The 17,034-nt window shown below is 36.9% G+C and overlaps 1 protein-coding gene across 1 annotated transcript in view; it reads left to right on the top strand.

Annotated features, from left to right (window-relative positions):
• Positions 1-13,604, top strand: part of CHN1 (chimerin 1) — a 38,800-nt gene extending 25,196 nt beyond the window's left edge. The window contains exons 8-14 of the mRNA XM_053470923.1: positions 5,478-5,555; positions 8,045-8,129; positions 10,400-10,573; positions 10,790-10,867; positions 11,281-11,418; positions 12,108-12,213; positions 12,771-13,604. Of these exons, the coding sequence (XP_053326898.1) occupies positions 5,478-5,555; positions 8,045-8,129; positions 10,400-10,573; positions 10,790-10,867; positions 11,281-11,418; positions 12,108-12,213; positions 12,771-12,942 (831 nt within the window). The 3' untranslated portion in view covers positions 12,943-13,604. The remainder of the gene's footprint in view (positions 1-5,477; positions 5,556-8,044; positions 8,130-10,399; positions 10,574-10,789; positions 10,868-11,280; positions 11,419-12,107; positions 12,214-12,770) is intronic.
• Positions 13,605-17,034: the final 3,430 nt, after the last annotated feature.

Raw genomic sequence — 17,034 nt, 5'->3', positions numbered from 1 at the left:
ACTTTTAAGAATTCCGACCTGATTGCCCCCCAGTTTCTTTACATTAGCACTTGGTGATTAAAGTCCTAATTAATTTATTTACCTTTCTGCATGGTTATGCATGGTACTCGATACAAGAGAAGACCTGCAGCAAAAGTTACATGATCAGACAGTCCGCTCCTTAGTTACTTATAGTGTGTTGGGATCCAGTAATAAACCGTTGCATTTTTCCAGGCGGAAACCTGCTGGGAAATTACTTGAGAACAGGAAACCCCATCAGAAAGATGAATGGCATTTCTGATGGGAAAACTGTAAATTTCATTATTGTATTGATATATATATAGAACGTTACACCATGTACCCAACTATATGTGTTTACAGACTGTTTTGGTAGGATGCACTATACAAATATAAAAATCTAATTTTATATGTGCTTCTGTTTTTGTTCTCGGCCGGTTATTTTATGTGTTAGGTCATTGAACTTAAGATTTCTTTTTTTTTCTTTTTTTTTTCTTTTTTTTTATCGCAGCTAGGAGTTAACATTTACTCATCCACTGTACCCAGCCATGTATTGCTTTTTGTATTTCTTCTGTCATTCTTTTTCTTTAATGCTGAAACCACAGATTTCTGTACTTTAATGCACTTATTGACCTAATCATTCTTGCAGAGGAGAGCTGCCCACCGGTCACCTAATACTGAGAAACGTCATACCTGGTTTTCCTCAATACACCACTTGTGATGAGTCTTGAGTTTTATGTATGCGTAAAAGAAACCTTTCCGGTGGGGATTTTCAGCAGGCTAAGTCCAAGTTGACAGCCTGATTTGTTTTAAATGGATGGACTCCCAAGTGTATCTGGGTTAAATTACATGACTTCTCCCCCACGTATTGGATAAAGATTTGCTTTACTCTTAAGCACCCATAAAACTTTACCACCAAAGGGTCCTATGAGACCCCAAAATCAGAGGATCCGTTACCTTTTAATTTAGGATATCACACCAGATGTTCTTTTGCCAAGCTAGGCAATATGAATGACTTAAGAAATTAGGCAGGTGTACCATAATACCTCCTGACCTATCGTAACTTGAGGTATGTACATTGGACATGTCACCTATAGCATACTTTCTGGAACCTGACTAAATTTATTTGGAGGCAGGAATGTTTGCTTCCATAAGGCTCAATGTAAAGTACCAGGGAATGATGGGAATCATGGCTCCCGCTCTCATGTTTCCTATCCTGGATTCATGGAGCTCTGCCTAAAATGAATTACAGCAAAAGGCACTATAAGTGTACACCCCCCTTACACAAGCTCTGTTAATTAACTCTTCCTGTGACCTAATGCTGATGATCCAGTGTTTGGTGTACGGTTGACCTGGTTTGCTGCTTAGCAGAATGATGAGAAATCAACATTCCATTAATGATTACGGATTCGTTAATGAAGATGTTTTTATGTGCAACATCATTCTGGTTTTCCCATTCTTTCTCTTTGTACCTGCAATTTTAGAGGTGTAAAGTAGATCGATAAACAGTCTGTGTTACATGAGATTGGGGATAATACTTATTTTTAGATATTCTCTGGATTTATATATGTTTTTAGGAAATTACCATATGACACCATGTCAGCCTGCATAATGTAGGGAAATTCCTTCCACAGTTGTATACCTTGAAGGAAAGGTGTTTTTTAGTCTATGAATGAGTCTTTTTGTGGACAGGCTATGGCACAGACAAAATTCTTAAGACTGTATGGATGGGTCTACTTTGGAAGCTAAAGTAATCCTTCATATAATGGAGTATTGCAAGAGGAGCAAGTATTGGATTTGGTCTATCTGAATATTGGTTGGAGGGTTTGTTTTTATCCTGCGTGTCTGTCTTTTGCAATATAACTACCTATGATCACTATGCATTTTTTTTTATTTATATTAAACATAGACTGGATACAAGATTTTAGCTTTTATAGAGTGATTAACATTTTATAGGCTAACCCAACTACCTAATCAACCTCATGGTTTGGCAGACTAGACTTTTTTCTCGGAAAGCTAGATATGTAAACAAATGCCTGAAACACTAGGACTGATTATCAAGAACAATTTTTGTATGTGAGTATGCTATTGTTCCTAATTTAAGATCCTGACACGTCTTATTTTTCCAAGACATGAACCAGACATAAGAATCCAATGGAAACTAAGAAGCCTTCTGTTTTGAAGTGAGAATTGCCTGTTTTTAAGCGCCGGTTTTATCTAAAGAATGTTTCCCCAAGATGATTAGGAAAGGAAGTCCAGGTTAGGAAGTGTGACTAACCATGTCCATGGAAGCATTACAAACCCTGTCGCTGTAAACTAAGCCAAGTGATCTTATCCACCTACTGGCTGTTTGAAGTTCTAGACAAAAAAAATTACACATAGACCAGGAGACTTAAAGTACAATAGATCGGTGTTTTCTGTAAAAGAGACTGAGAAGAACAATAGGACATTCTGAGAAATAGGCGAGTAGCTTAGACCTACCCTTAGAAAAACAACTTGTTTCCAGAAAGAAGTTTATCTTTCGCAAATTTCATTATGCGGGGCCAACCCTGTCAAGTTTGTTTTGAACGGTGGTCCAGGCTGACCTTGCATGGTGCGTAGTGCAGTCAGTAAGGTGTCTTACTGGTATAACTATGAATTGTGTTTGTCCAGCCATCCTGTAGGAGAAGCTTGTGATGGTTGGGTAATCATAATGCAAGGTGAATTTAGTGAGTGGAATCTGGAAATCTCCTGCAAATCCCGCTTTAGTAAATACACTCCTAAATGTGTGCTAGTATGAAGAGTCATCAAGCAGAAGTCTCTGGGGTAATGCAGTGAAATGATTAAATAATGTCTGGAAGAGATCCAGTGCTGGAAATAAAGTGGGCAGTAAAGATGTATACCTTCTGAATAACATCATGAAGGGCTAGTTTACTGCTGTCCGAAGTGACTTAATATGATCCATCGATTCACCGTTTTGTCTTGGGTATTGATTAGAATAACATTATGTGCAACCTATTCACGGTGTTGTGACTGATAAAGTCAGAGGGGCAGATTATTTAATTAAGAAGCTTTGTGTTTTTTTAAGGCACTTTAGATTTGGAAAACAATCGGTTCATTCTAGTGTTTGAATGTGTTCGGTAGGGTGTAGCTGGCTCATTTCCATCATGATAGATAAAGTAGATGTGTTTATTGTTGCGGTTGGACAGTATAAATCCAATATGCAGCTTATGATCTCTTTATCAATTATCTTATGAATGTATCTGTTGTGAATGCAATACACAAACACCACGGTTTATCTAAATTCATCTGGGCTTCCAATGGGTTGGTTGTCATTTATTTCCCTAGATTTTTAATTTGCCTTTTTTTTGCCTTTTTAGTTCTATTTTACCCCGTTTTTCCCTTTAACTGAATTCTTTACCAATCAGTACTTCTGAAGTTTTTGGTGATAGAAAAATGTTGAATCTTTTCCTTCTGTAGAAAGCCAAATGTGGAACCCTGTTATTCACAGCTATGTATGATGTATAATGATATATTGCCTTTTACTAGCCAGGTAGATGGAGTACTAGCACCATTTTGTTTTTAATAGAAATTGTCTCCTATGTATGTAAATGTTGAACGTTTGCTTTGTAGTTTGTGATCCATCATCGGAGTCCTGTATGCACGGGAATATATAAGCACATCTTGGTAGAGGATTTTTAATTTGTTTTTCTTTGAGAAGAGGTTATTGGATCGAGATAACATTTTGATGCCTGATATGAAGGCAATGCTCTGGTAGTAAAAACGCAAAGGCGTGCAACTCTCTCTCTCTCTCTCTCTCTCTCTCTCTCTCTCTCTCTCTCTCTCTCTCTAATTTATATAAAGAATCTGGGAGATCCCTTGGATTCTTAAAACTTTGTGGGTCGTATTCTGCGTTTAGTTGCTTGGGGCCGCACACCTATTTCCGAGAACTGGCCAGTAATGGCCTACACAGTAATTTACTTGTTCTGTTTCTATCGCTACAGCCTTCTATTCTGCATTCATTTCTCCCTAACAATGCGTATCCGAGAAATATGTAACATCCATAAAAGGAGGCTGCGCGGGATCCAATTCCCTAATCACAGCTCCCTTAGCAGCTATTATTGCCTCGCGATAGAAATGATGTCGCTGACTTCCGTTTGCTACTTTCTTTCTTTTTTTCTTTTTACAAAACTTAAAATGAAAAAGTGTAGCCTGAGAATCAAACGATACAAAAACAATCTCTGTCTTCAGTGCTTCTCTTTGCTTATAAAATATTTGTTCTGTTACCCTTTTTTTTGTACTCGATAGATTGACTCATTGCTATTGCTTAATTCTATATTGCAAAACTCTACAATTTAATGCAACTATGTGTGTAGATATTACAGCTAACAATTTGTATACACACACACACACACACACACTCTTCTATACACACACACTCGCTTACATTCCTCATAACAAAATAAATGTCTGTTATGCAGCAGCAGCGAGTAAACACAGTACTTTCTCGCAAGGTGCTTGTTCAATTTTGTGTTGATTTGTCAACCTGTTCAAGCCTTTAGACTTCGGAATTCAGATGTAAATATCTGTGATCACACGTACCCCCCCTCCAGATTAACCCTGTGCTGGAATTTACCTTTCATGAACACCTTACTGCAGTGATTGAAAACCCTGGGTATGTGTTTAAAGAATAAGGATGAAAAATTCAGTTTTTCAGAACATGACTCATTCACTGCGCATTATATTCCTGCTTACATGTATTTTATTTCTTGTTTAACCACTTAAGCGCTCTCTGTTCCTGTAATGAATCCTTTATATTTGATGAATGTTCCAGCTCTAAAGTGGTTAAGCATTGAAAAGATCATTGCGTGGGGGGAACCGGGGGAGGGCGATGGTTGATGAATGCTTAAGAGCGTCTGCTTGTTCCATTGGTTACATTTCCTCTTATTGTGAACTGGCTAAAGCAGAGTGTCTATAAAACCTGCATCCCATCTTCCTCGCTCACTAAGGACATGCCTTATGAGCCTCTCTGATCTAACCTACATATACTGGGATTTTTTAAATGGAAGGAAAGGCAACTTGGGACTTTTTGCATTCACGATACACCTGTTTTCATGAGATTTTTTTTCTGGATCAGATAAATCATTGAAAACCATTATCTTTACCTACATCATCTTCTTTGAATTATTTATTGGATTTTTATTATATTATTATTTTTTCTTTTTTTAAATTATTGTTCCACAGAACTAAACTGACAAATAACTTTATTTTTGCATATTTATTGCATCAACGTTATCTTTGCAAAATCCACTCTTGTTTTATTTACAATGCCATCCAATGAGTGCCACTACAGTCTGACGACTTACAGACACGCCATTCACACCAGAAAACACGAAAGCCAACAGCAGGATCTGTTGGTAACCTCTTTAGGAATGAAGCTGAACTCTAAAAAGGCATCCGCAACAATCTGGCAACCTCTGAAACTCTTTGCTTATTCACAGCTAACGTCACTGGTAAGAAGAGCAACGTTAAAGGAGAATGAGCACATTCCCAAGTATGAAAAAGTCCATAATTTTAAGGTAAGCTTTATCTTCTTTTCTGTACATTTAATTTGCTATCTAGACATTTTTCTGTTTTTAAAGATATTTTCTTGGGAAAGTCTTTCCTGTTTCTATTTATTAAAGAGATGCTGTGTGATATTACTCTGTGTAAAGCATCTGCAACGCAGAGAGAATCTCCATAGGAAAAAATAGCCACCAAATAGCGCCCCCACCAAACGGAGTGGTTGTAAAAGGAACTGCACCCACAAGTGAAATGCTTTTTATTTAAATAAAATTGTAGAAGCGTTTGCATTGATCTATATTTTTTTTTTACAACTCCAATATGAAAATACCTGCTTTCTTTAGCTCAAAAATGCTGCGTAAGAAATGTTATCCGCAGTTTTAGTTTTATAGCAAAACGCAATATCTATGATTTTATTATGGCTTTTATGTAGCATATAGTGTGGCCTTAAGGTATCTAATGTTTTGGTATATATTGTATTTAACATAAAGTGGCACAAAAGACAAAGTGTCAGCAAGTTGATATAATTTTGCTACAGCTGTTACTAGAGATAAAACAAACCTAAAGGGAACTGACCCCTTATTTTGATCTAAACTTAATTTTAAAGGCATACCTGGGCTACATGTTCTGTTACAGTATTCCAGATACCTCTGTCCTGGAGGATTTTTGAATGTGGCACATTGTTGTCTTTTGCCATTGCTTTAGCATTTAATGAAGTGTTATTGCTAAATGCTGATGAACTTTAAAAAAAAAAATCCCTGCAAGAAAAAAAAAATGTAATTAGAAGAAAATCACCATAGAAACAGAACTGGCAAAACACTGGAAAATCTGCAAATCATACGATGGTGTAGGCTTTTGACAGACCTGAAAGGCAAATTCGAATGTTCGTATTTTAAATTCTATTTGTGCCCTCGCTGTACGATCTGTTATGATCAAAATAATAATGCTTGGCATTTTCTGCTTCCTATTACCGCTAATACGATGTCACTACTTAGTAGATAAAACATAATTTAGTTTGTTGCCAGTAGGCAAAACATGCTCATAAACCATTTTTTTTCAGGCATGAATTATTTCTTTGACACAAGACCAGTCTCCCCCATACAAACCCTCTTTGTAATTATCTGGGATAATGATTTTTGGGTCAATACATTCCTAGTCGGGCCATTCAGGACAAACAAGTACTTTTGTATGCAGATAAACCAGATGGTCTGGTGGCCGCCCATGACTATTCTGAGGGATTAATGAAGTGCCCTTGTATCTTGCGATGAGTCGTGGCATACCCAGCAACCCTTTAGGTAAATTAGAAACAAATGCAAATGACTTATTTACATAGGGACGATTAGATTATGCATAGTCACAGTTTACGGGTCAATCCCATCACGTTAAATTAGTAGCCACCCCACTGTCCCTGTATTGCGTGCCAGCGTCTTGTATTTGACTTTGGAAGTTTAATGCCCAACAAGACAAGAGCTGTCAACACAGTTAACATTGAGCTGTGGTGGGACCCTACATTTGGGCTCTTTAATTATAACGGTGATTTCCAACACATTTTATTATTTTCCAGACACAGGAACCTAAATTCTAGCTGCAACCAAGACCATTTTCACATGTTTTAGGAGCAAATTCAGGACATATTTATATCTTCATTTTAAATATTCCTGTACTAGTTTGAGGCAATCGAGTACTTTTTCAAACATTTTTGTTAAATAATTTTATGCTCAGTAATTTAAATTATTTGTAAAAATAGTTTTAATGTCTAAATCTGCGTGAAAGGCTTGCTAAAATGGTGGTTCCCATGGCAGTTCTGTGTTTCTACAGATATCCAGTATCTGTTCATTTCCTATCCCCCGATAAAAGGATCGCATACAATAAAAACACTGCCTCTTGAACAGATTATGCTCTGATAATATTGCGATTTACATTTTATGTCATGGAGAGCTATAGAAATTTGCAGAAACGCGTCAGCTTCTGTCCGCTAGGCCTTGCTGTGTCCTTTTATATACAGTTTCTGCCAAGCTCTTGACGTGGGTTTATTGTTCTCATGTCACCTTTTACCATTCTGACAGCCACAGGCTTTAATAATCAATGAATACCAACGCGTTTCTCATCCCTCTGGCAGTGAAGAGATTAAAAATATGCTGATGGCTGACGCACAAGGTCATCGAGTATGAATGCCTGCCGTGTAATCATATTTGCTTCTACGCATAGTCATGTATAGATTTCCGCAGCGGTTTACTACATATACTGAACAATACTTTCGCCCAAAGACATCCAATCTAAGAACATAAATAACACACAGTTTTGCAATCACGTCCATCACAGGAAGACCTACCCTGAAGGTTGGGATGAGATGACTACATTTTGCGTTTCATCTCACGGTCAACCTGCATTGATTTTTCAAAGTGCAAAGTGTATTTGTTGTGTCCACCTCACTGAAAAATTATCTCATCCAATACGTAATATTCACAATGTGAATCGGTGATTAATTGTCTCCCTCGTTCCACAGGTACATACTTTCAGGGGTCCTCATTGGTGTGAGTACTGTGCCAACTTCATGTGGGGACTGATCGCTCAGGGTGTGAAATGTGCAGGTATCTATGAATCCTTCTTGCATTTGCAATGCTGTAATCTCTATAATGTAGTTACTAGGTGTATGATGGCTATTTTAAGTGTTTTATAAATTAAACAAAGTTCAATTTTCTTAAAGATTTCTAAGCGCTAACCTCTACTTGCTACGGAACTGTCAGTTCTCATAAGGACTCTGTGACAATGGGAAGAGTCTAACGTAGTTTTGTTGGTCTGAAGCATAAATCCCCTCAATTATCCAAGTTATCACCTACATAATAATCATAATATGATTCTAAGCAGCCTTTGAGTCGAATTCTCACCCTTATAACACCAGTAGGAGTGGGTTAAAAGGACACGCCAGGCCTTATATACGCTTTAATGCCTATGATAGCAGAGCGATCTGGTTAAATTTATGCATGGGGTGATTTCTATTACAGAAATCATTTAACGGCCTAAAATGTGGGCTTTTGTATTTAACCGGCTGGCCCTATGCATGCTTTCACGCCGTCTCTGTAAGTAAGTATATATTGCAGAGACTCCCGTTATCAAATTCAGCCTTATTTGGGAACAATAAACAGAATTTCTCACTTGATTTAGCGACAAAGCAAGAATAATGCATAAGCGTGTTCAGCTGTCTAATGCGGCCGTTTCATTCTGTGTGGGTGGTCTTCTGATGGCAAGGGGTAGTCTAACGGTGACTAATAACGACATCTGCCATTATTCTCTTCTCATAGAGGAGCAATTTATGGGCTTTTATCGGCCCATTTAATTGAAGGAAGTAGTGCTAGCAGTTCCGTAACTTCACAACACCGATACTTCATATTTTGCATGGGCCAAAAAGTTTGACATTTTTATTATTATTTTTATTATTTTTTTTTATTATTATTTATGTTAATAGATGTCAAGTCTGGAGATTAAGTATTTTGAGGCCTGATAAATAATTTGCATTGTATTGCAACTAGTTTCTTGGCTTTAAATATGTGCTGAAATGGCCTTAAATAAGGGATATTTAGCTGCCAAAGTCCTATTGTAGATCGTCAGTCACGACTCACGCTTCTGCTAACGGTTACCGGCGACACGTTGTGTCATGGATTAGACGGAACGAGCATCGTTCTCCGTGTATATATATGCTAGAAGATTAAACATGAAATGTGGAAAGCGCAGAGTTTTTATTATAGGATTTAGATTAATTTTAATTTATAGGATTTGCTTTTATTTAATCTCCATCTGCAATTCCTGGTTCAGCCTCAGGTGTTCAGTGTGTTGATGTGGAAATTTTACAACTCCTCAATTTGCATTCATGTGTGATATAAATCTGTTCCATATCAGCCAGATATTTTCTTTTATCACGCTCCATTTATGACTGCTTTCAAGCGTCACTGAATTACTTGTACGTGGAGCCATTTAGCCAGGATATATATATAAATATATATCACACACCATGTTCAAAGGTCTTTTATTTCTACATGGTCTTCCTTAGATTATATATATGCTAAATGGCCTTTATATGATGATCCACATTTTTTGGCGGACTATAAGATTGAGATATTTTGTAATAGAGTCCAACGCACACAAATTCGGATTTGGTTGAAGAGAATTCACGTGCCGCTTCTGCAATGTTGGGTAGTTGAGGGCATAACACTTGGAACTGCTTGGTACGGTGCCTTTGGGCATATCTTTCTGACAGTTGGAAGTGTACCGAGGGACAGACGTGATGTTATTCCATCACTTGAGTCATGGAAAAAGTTGTCTGCTTGTTAGAACCATGTGAAGCATTTTGTTTTGCTTGAATTGATAAGTGTGTAAAGCGATGTTCTGTCTCCTGAATCTTTCAGTCTTCACCTGCACCGTGTGACAGCTTGTATTATATCTACACGCACTCCTTGGTATTAACCATTTACTGGAGCAGGATACTGGAAGACGTATCTTAACCCTGTACAACCCTGTACAAACCTGGTATCAGGGAGTTCAAAAATTACAGATAATTCTAAACCATTTTTCCTGCTTTAAATCCTTACCTATATTAAGAAGGCTGATGAATGTGACTTTCAAATATTTCACAAGTTATGTTTTTTATACATATGGATTATTCAACAAAGAAATCTTTTTCTCCTCGATCGTAAAAATTAAAACAGAATGCTTAAGGGTTCCAGGGGCCATTGCCAGTTCTAGAATACAGGGTCACTTTTTCATTATGTTTTGTAACTCCTAGCACAAATCAGGTTATTTTGTTATATAGTAATATGTTTAAAAAAAGTACAAAAAACAAATACCATGTCTATTTGTTTTGCAGATTGTGGTTTGAACGTTCATAAGCAGTGTTCCAAAATGGTTCCCAATGACTGTAAGCCGGACTTGAAACACGTCAAGAAAGTTTACAGCTGTGACCTCACCACGCTAGTAAAGGCGCACAACTCCAAACGGCCGATGGTGGTGGACATGTGCATACGAGAAATCGAGTCTAGAGGTAAGCCATTCTATAGCTCTGGACAACATTAAGAAACTAGAACGCCCATAATCTTCCTCCAGACAGGCATTCATATCATTGTGGGAGATACAATCCATTAACTGCCATTTAATATTGTTTTTCTGTATGCGATATAAAATATATAGAAAATTATAGTATAGTATGATACGTATCTATTTTGTAATTTTGTAAATAAAAAATAACTTTTTTCAACAGGTCTACAGTCAGAAGGCTTGTACAGAATATCAGGATTTACTGACCTGATCGAAGACGCTAAAATGTCCTTTGATAGAGGTAATATCATTGTTTAATGCCTTTCCTATATGTCTAGATTGTAGATTAAGAATAACAATAAATCACTTCTTACTATGTGAGTTTTTTAGGATGAGATATCCCATGTTATATGACGGTGATTTGTATTTTTTTATTTTGCCTTTTAATAGACAATGGGGCTTTAAAAGTATTTGTTTTTGCCACTTAATTTTAGTAAAGAACACTTACTAAATGTAAGGTATATTTCTGAATTATCCACTAGTTGTCTGTTCTTGCTTTTTTCTCAGTTTTCTTCTAGTTATTTCAATATTTTTATAATTTAATATTTTTTCCCTTTAATTTATTTGAATGTTTAGGGCTCATTAAACATGTTTCAATTTCCATAATATGACTTATCTTGAAGCTTTATTTACTGAAATAACTTGCTTTTACAGATGGGGAGAAAGCTGATATTTCAGTGAATGTATACGAAGATATCAACATTATAACTGGTGCCCTGAAACTGTACTTCAGAGAATTACCCATCCCACTCATCACATACGATGCTTATCCAAAGTTCCTAGATTCTGCAAGTAAGTTCCCGTGTTTGAGCGAAACTGTATTTGCATAATAGAGATACAATCCCTTTTTGTGAGTGATGGTGTTGGTTAAAGAACAAAAGCAGGTGTGCCTGTCTGCCACTTGGGTGATTTACATATCATTCAGAGGATAAGTTATTGGGAATTATATTCTACAATAGGTTAGAATCACGCATTTACACAGAAACTGAGCACATTTACAGAATACCCTCTGAAGTGTATAAATACCACTGTTTGATCCTTTTTATGCATTTTTGAATCTGCAGTTTAGTTAACGCCGTTTAAAACCTGTGCTAACGTCTAAACGTTTAAAATAGTACATCAATTTATATACCTGCAACAAAGAGAAAAAGTAACACAATATATAGGTGCCAGCAGCGATCAAGGGCATTTCTCTATACGTAGTATGTTCTGAGCAGAAACGTTAGGTAATGAATACATGGAAATTTCTCATTAGGGATACTTAACAATCGATTAACGGTTTTAATAATACCATAACAGTTTTGTATTCTTTTCTTGACAGGCACACTTTAAGTATAATAGTCATTTATTTTAAGACAGAAAGCATTTTGACCAGATTTGTAGTACACATTAAAGAACTAACAACGATAGCTTGTTCAGTATTCACCCTTTTTGTGTTTTTTTTTTTTCTATTTTCCTAAATGTGTATGTTTTTATTGCAGAGGCATTAGATCCAGACACACAGTTAGAAACTCTTCATGAAGCATTAAAGCAGCTACCTCCTGCACACTGTGAAACGCTACGATATCTCATGGGCCATCTAAAAAGGTAAATTCTCATACAAGCATTGGATAGCCATATTCAGTGTTTTTATATTTTTAAGGCTGCCATTTTCAGATCTGTAAAGTTGTTTACATAGAATTAAAAATAAAAGTATCTAAATGAAATTGATACTTTTTATTAGGCTAATGTAGACCCATTGGAGACCTCTAAAAGCTAAATATTGCCACTCCATGGCAGAAATTCTGTATTTTATTTAGTTGTTTTTATTTTTTTAGCCAGATTATTTTGTGTTAGAATGAGAAATTCTAAAGACAGCGTGACTGTACATTACCGTGAAAATGGCCCACAAGGTCAGAGCTTCTATAATCAACATGGTTTCCGCACAGTACGCTGTTTGATGTTCGTGATTCCTAATCGGTGGCCATGTCTTAGCACAATAAGACCTTTCTGTTGGCGAATATCACAAGAGAGTATCATGCTTTGGAGCAGACGTAGGACTTTCTTTCATGTTCTCTTCTGTTCTGCTGGAATGCCTAGAGATAACCATTCTTTTTAGTGTATAGCAAGATGGATAATGAGCTGTAACTTTGTTTTCCTTGTAGGGTAACTCTTCATGAGAAGGACAACTTAATGAACGCAGAAAACCTTGGCATTGTGTTCGGACCGACTCTCATGCGTGCGCCAGAACAAGATGCCATGGCTGCGCTAAATGACATCCGTTATCAGAGACTAGTGGTGGAAATGCTTATAAAAAATGAGGACATTTTATTTTGAGACTGAAACACCAGTGTTCTGCATATGAAGGATTGTTTTACAGGAGCGGAAGTAACCCTTTGTAGCTGGCTCGTTACTTTCTTAGGGGATTTCTGTGTGCACAGAACAAAAAATGAAGGAAGCTTATATAGTTTCAATTGTGGCAATCAGATTCTATAGTGGAAGCGGTAATATGAACTAGTTTAATTACTGCTCTGTGTTTACAGTGTAAGAAAATATTACAGTTGTTGCATGAGTCTCTCCGTTTTTGTCGGGGATTTCCTTAAAGAAAAAAAATCTAGCAAAGTCTTTTACTTTCTAAACAGATTGTGTTTGTAATTTAGCATGAGTTTCCCTGGTGTAAGAATGTTGTGATTTTTATTTTATGTTCAACATTAAGTGGATTTCGGTCATGAGCTGAGCTTATGAAGCATATGCCATGCTTAATAACATCTGTATTACTTGGTCAATGTTATTTGCTTTGTTTCTGTTCTTTTTTGCACAGTTTTCATATCATTTGGTAAATTTGTTTGAAACAAATTTCATGTATTTCTCAAGAAGTTTTATTGACGCGTTTGCTGTGGTTGCAGCTAAATCTGCAGCTCAAAGGTTTTTTAATATTGTATTTTTGTATTTTTCATTTGGCATGCACATAATTTATTAAAATTAGGTTTTAACAAGTGTTTTCTGCTTACTGTTCTTATTCCATGCACCGTGTGTGATCTGAATATGGTGAACTGTGATGGATTGGGGAAGTACTCATTAAATACGGCTACTTATTGAGTGATGCTTCCAGACAGTTTAGGAAAATGTGGGCTTATTTGCATACTGTGATTTTCTTTTACCTGCTATTATCCATGACCGCATTTAAAAAAAAATAATTGATAAACATAAATGGAAAAGCATATCAGATATAGTTATAAATAAAGGATACAAAAAAGTCAGTGATTGCTGTACACTGTTTGATGTTCAAAAGGTATGCAAAGATTCTGGTGAAAATGTAAAATGTATGTGAACCCTTTCAAATTACCTGGATTTCTGCATAGGTTGGTCATTAAATTTGATCTGATCTTCAACAATAATAGACAAACAGTCTGCGTCAGCTAATAACAAACGATTAAAAGTTTTCATGTGTTTGTGGAACATACCGTGTAGACATTCACAGTCGGTTCAGAACTGTTTCTACTCTCCAAAAAAGTTGTCGTCTTGCAAAGTGCACAACATTCTCAATAAAGGAATCCTAGAGTGCCAGCTAAATACTTACAGAAATCTTTGGAACATTCTAACATCTCTATTGACAAGTCTACCGTATGCAGAAGACCACCATGGAGGAAGCCACTGCCACTGCAGCATGTCTGAAGTTTGCAAAAGAGCTTCTGGGTGTTCCACAGTGGTGCTGGCATGATAATCTCTGCCACAAACTTGAGTTATTTGGAAACACAATGCTATGTGTGTGTGGGGAAAAAAGGCACAACACACCAGCATGAAAACATCATCCCAACTATAAGGTATTATGAAGGGTGCATTGTGGTTTTGGGCTGCTTTGCTGCCTGAGCAGCGTACCATCGTTGACAAAAAGCGAATTCCCAAGTTTATCGATATCCTGCCGAAAAATGTAAGGCCATCTGTCCGCCAATTGAATCTCAACAGAAGGCAGGTAATGCAACAGGGCAATGACCTAAAACGCAGGAATAAATCAACTGCAGATGAAAATACACTTGTGAAATGGCTCAGTCAGAGTCCTGACCCCAACCGTATTGAGGTGCTGCGGCATGACCTCAATAGTGCAATTTACACCAGACATCTCAAGAATATTGAAACAGTTTTGTAAAGAGGGAAGGGTCTAGAATTCCTCCCAAACACGCAGTCTTGCATGAAGGTCCAATGGGAGCAGACCATTTATTAGGATTACAATAAAGGGGTTACATTTTTCAAACAGAAAGCTAAGTGATACCAATGGTGTGAAGGAGTGGGCATGTACCCCTAATACAGGTCATGATACCTTTGAGATTCCATGCAAGATTGTTTAATGGCATCGGGCCCCTTTGTAGGTCATTCCACCTCTCTTGATACAAGCCAGGATTTTTTGGTGTTAGCTTCTCCTTCACAGCTGCACAGGACATCTATCTGAGCCTCCTGCAGAGGCTGTGGATAGACTAGATACCTAACTTAGGAAATAAAGCAAAACTCAACAAAGAAGAAGCTCTCCATCCCCCAGCATCTAGTAAAGAACTCCCGCCAAGTTAGGATTCACACAAGGATGAATTTAAGAGGTGGTGTTCTTATTTATATATATATATATATATTATCTCTCAAAAGTGGGCTGATCGTTTAGAAAGAAAGATTAAAACCATACACCTTTCTTTTCTGTTTTAATATGTTTTAAACCTATGAGGTATTTCCAGTTAAAAAGGGTAGGATTTATTTTTAGTATTAAGCCATGCCTTATTATTTAAATTGCCTTATTAACGATTCTTATTGTTTACCATTTTCCACAACTATATTTAAATCTCTCTGTAATCCCGAAATGTTTTCTATGCAAAACGCATCATTCAGAATCTTGGAGGAAACTGGTTAACCTGAGTCTAATACTTTTTGACTAACGTCCTACTAGCAACCTTTGTTTAAATAAACACCGTTGTTATGAATGTTGGCAATGTATTTCAGATTATACTGAGCTATAACCAAGCATACAAAATGATTATAAGCAAACATTATTGATACAAGCTTTGTTTTTTCTATCGACGATCAAAGCTCTAGCTAAGTTTCCATGGAATTATGCAGACTCAGGAGTTCTTAGGGTCCATGACAAAATCTAATCTCCATGGGGTACACATAGTCCAATACAGCCTTTTACTAATAGACATCTAAATGATTATAGTCGCACCTTTTCTGCTTAAAATGGATAATGCTCTGTTTTCAGGGTATGCTTTCAGTTCACATCACTTATTGCTCCGTTTTGTGTAAAATAGAATTTTCAGCTGTATCTACTCTTGCAAATATAATCACGAATTTATTGTCCGTTGCCACTCTGTGCAGCGAGACCAATTTGTGCAAAATAATTATTTCCCCCCAAGGAGTAAAACAACCAGAATGCAAATTTGTTTAACTTACGGAATCTCTTCAGGTATATGAACTTCCAGATGTGCGTATGACACTGGATTTGGGGCTCAATATGTAACAATACACTTTGTTTATGCACAGCTCTCTTCAGGTCCCGCCACAGCATTTCAATCGAGTTAAGGTCTGGACTTTGGGCAATAGCAACACCTTGAATCTTTTTTTTTTTAGCCGTTCGGTTGTAGATTTGTTGGTGTGCTTGGGATCATTGCCCTGTTGCATGGCCCGCTGTTGCTGTCAGACAGAAGTTGGTACACAGAAGAGTTCATAATTTGACTACTGTCAACTGTCTTCAATGTTTACCACTTTTGAATACTCTTTCTCACTGTAGAATGATGGACTTTAAATTGTTTGGCCTTATAACCCTTCCCAAATCGAAGGCAACATCAATTGCCTCTCTAAGGTGTCTTTTCTCCTTGGCATTGTGTTGACACACACCTGAATGCTCCAGACCAGCAAAGTGCTAAAACTCCAGCTTTTATAAAGGTGGTCATACTTGGTTAAGATCAATTAAGGGCATTTTATTAGCAGCACCTTTCTGCTACTTGGCATCTTAATTCCCATGGAAGCAATAAGAGTTCACACATGGCTTCTCAATTTTGGTTTTATTTTTGTTGAATAAATCATGACACAGTGTGATGTAATGTGTTCACCAGAGGTTCTATTTACCTAATTCAAGACCTGCTAAGGAACAGATGATTGTTTTTATGTCCCGATGTGTAAAACCATAGAATTCAAAGAGGGCGTATTTTCTCTTTCACACAACTGTATGTGAAAACTATTTATTTTCCTTCATTAATACAGAAATGCAGTATACAATTTGACACAAGACATATGTGTAATGGGTTTCTCACCGGTGTAATGGGTTGCTCAGTTATGGCTATAGATACCCTATGTCTCCAGCCTCAGGAGGCTAATAGATGGATCTTTGTCTTAGATCACAAAGTAGTCACGACCACCATGATTGTGAAGAACAAATCGAACATTTTATTG

This window comes from Spea bombifrons, chromosome 7 (assembly GCF_027358695.1).
Source record: "Spea bombifrons isolate aSpeBom1 chromosome 7, aSpeBom1.2.pri, whole genome shotgun sequence".
In the NCBI taxonomy this organism is placed as follows: domain Eukaryota; kingdom Metazoa; phylum Chordata; class Amphibia; order Anura; family Pelobatidae; genus Spea; species Spea bombifrons.
This window is presented reverse-complemented; position numbering and strand designations above follow the sequence as displayed.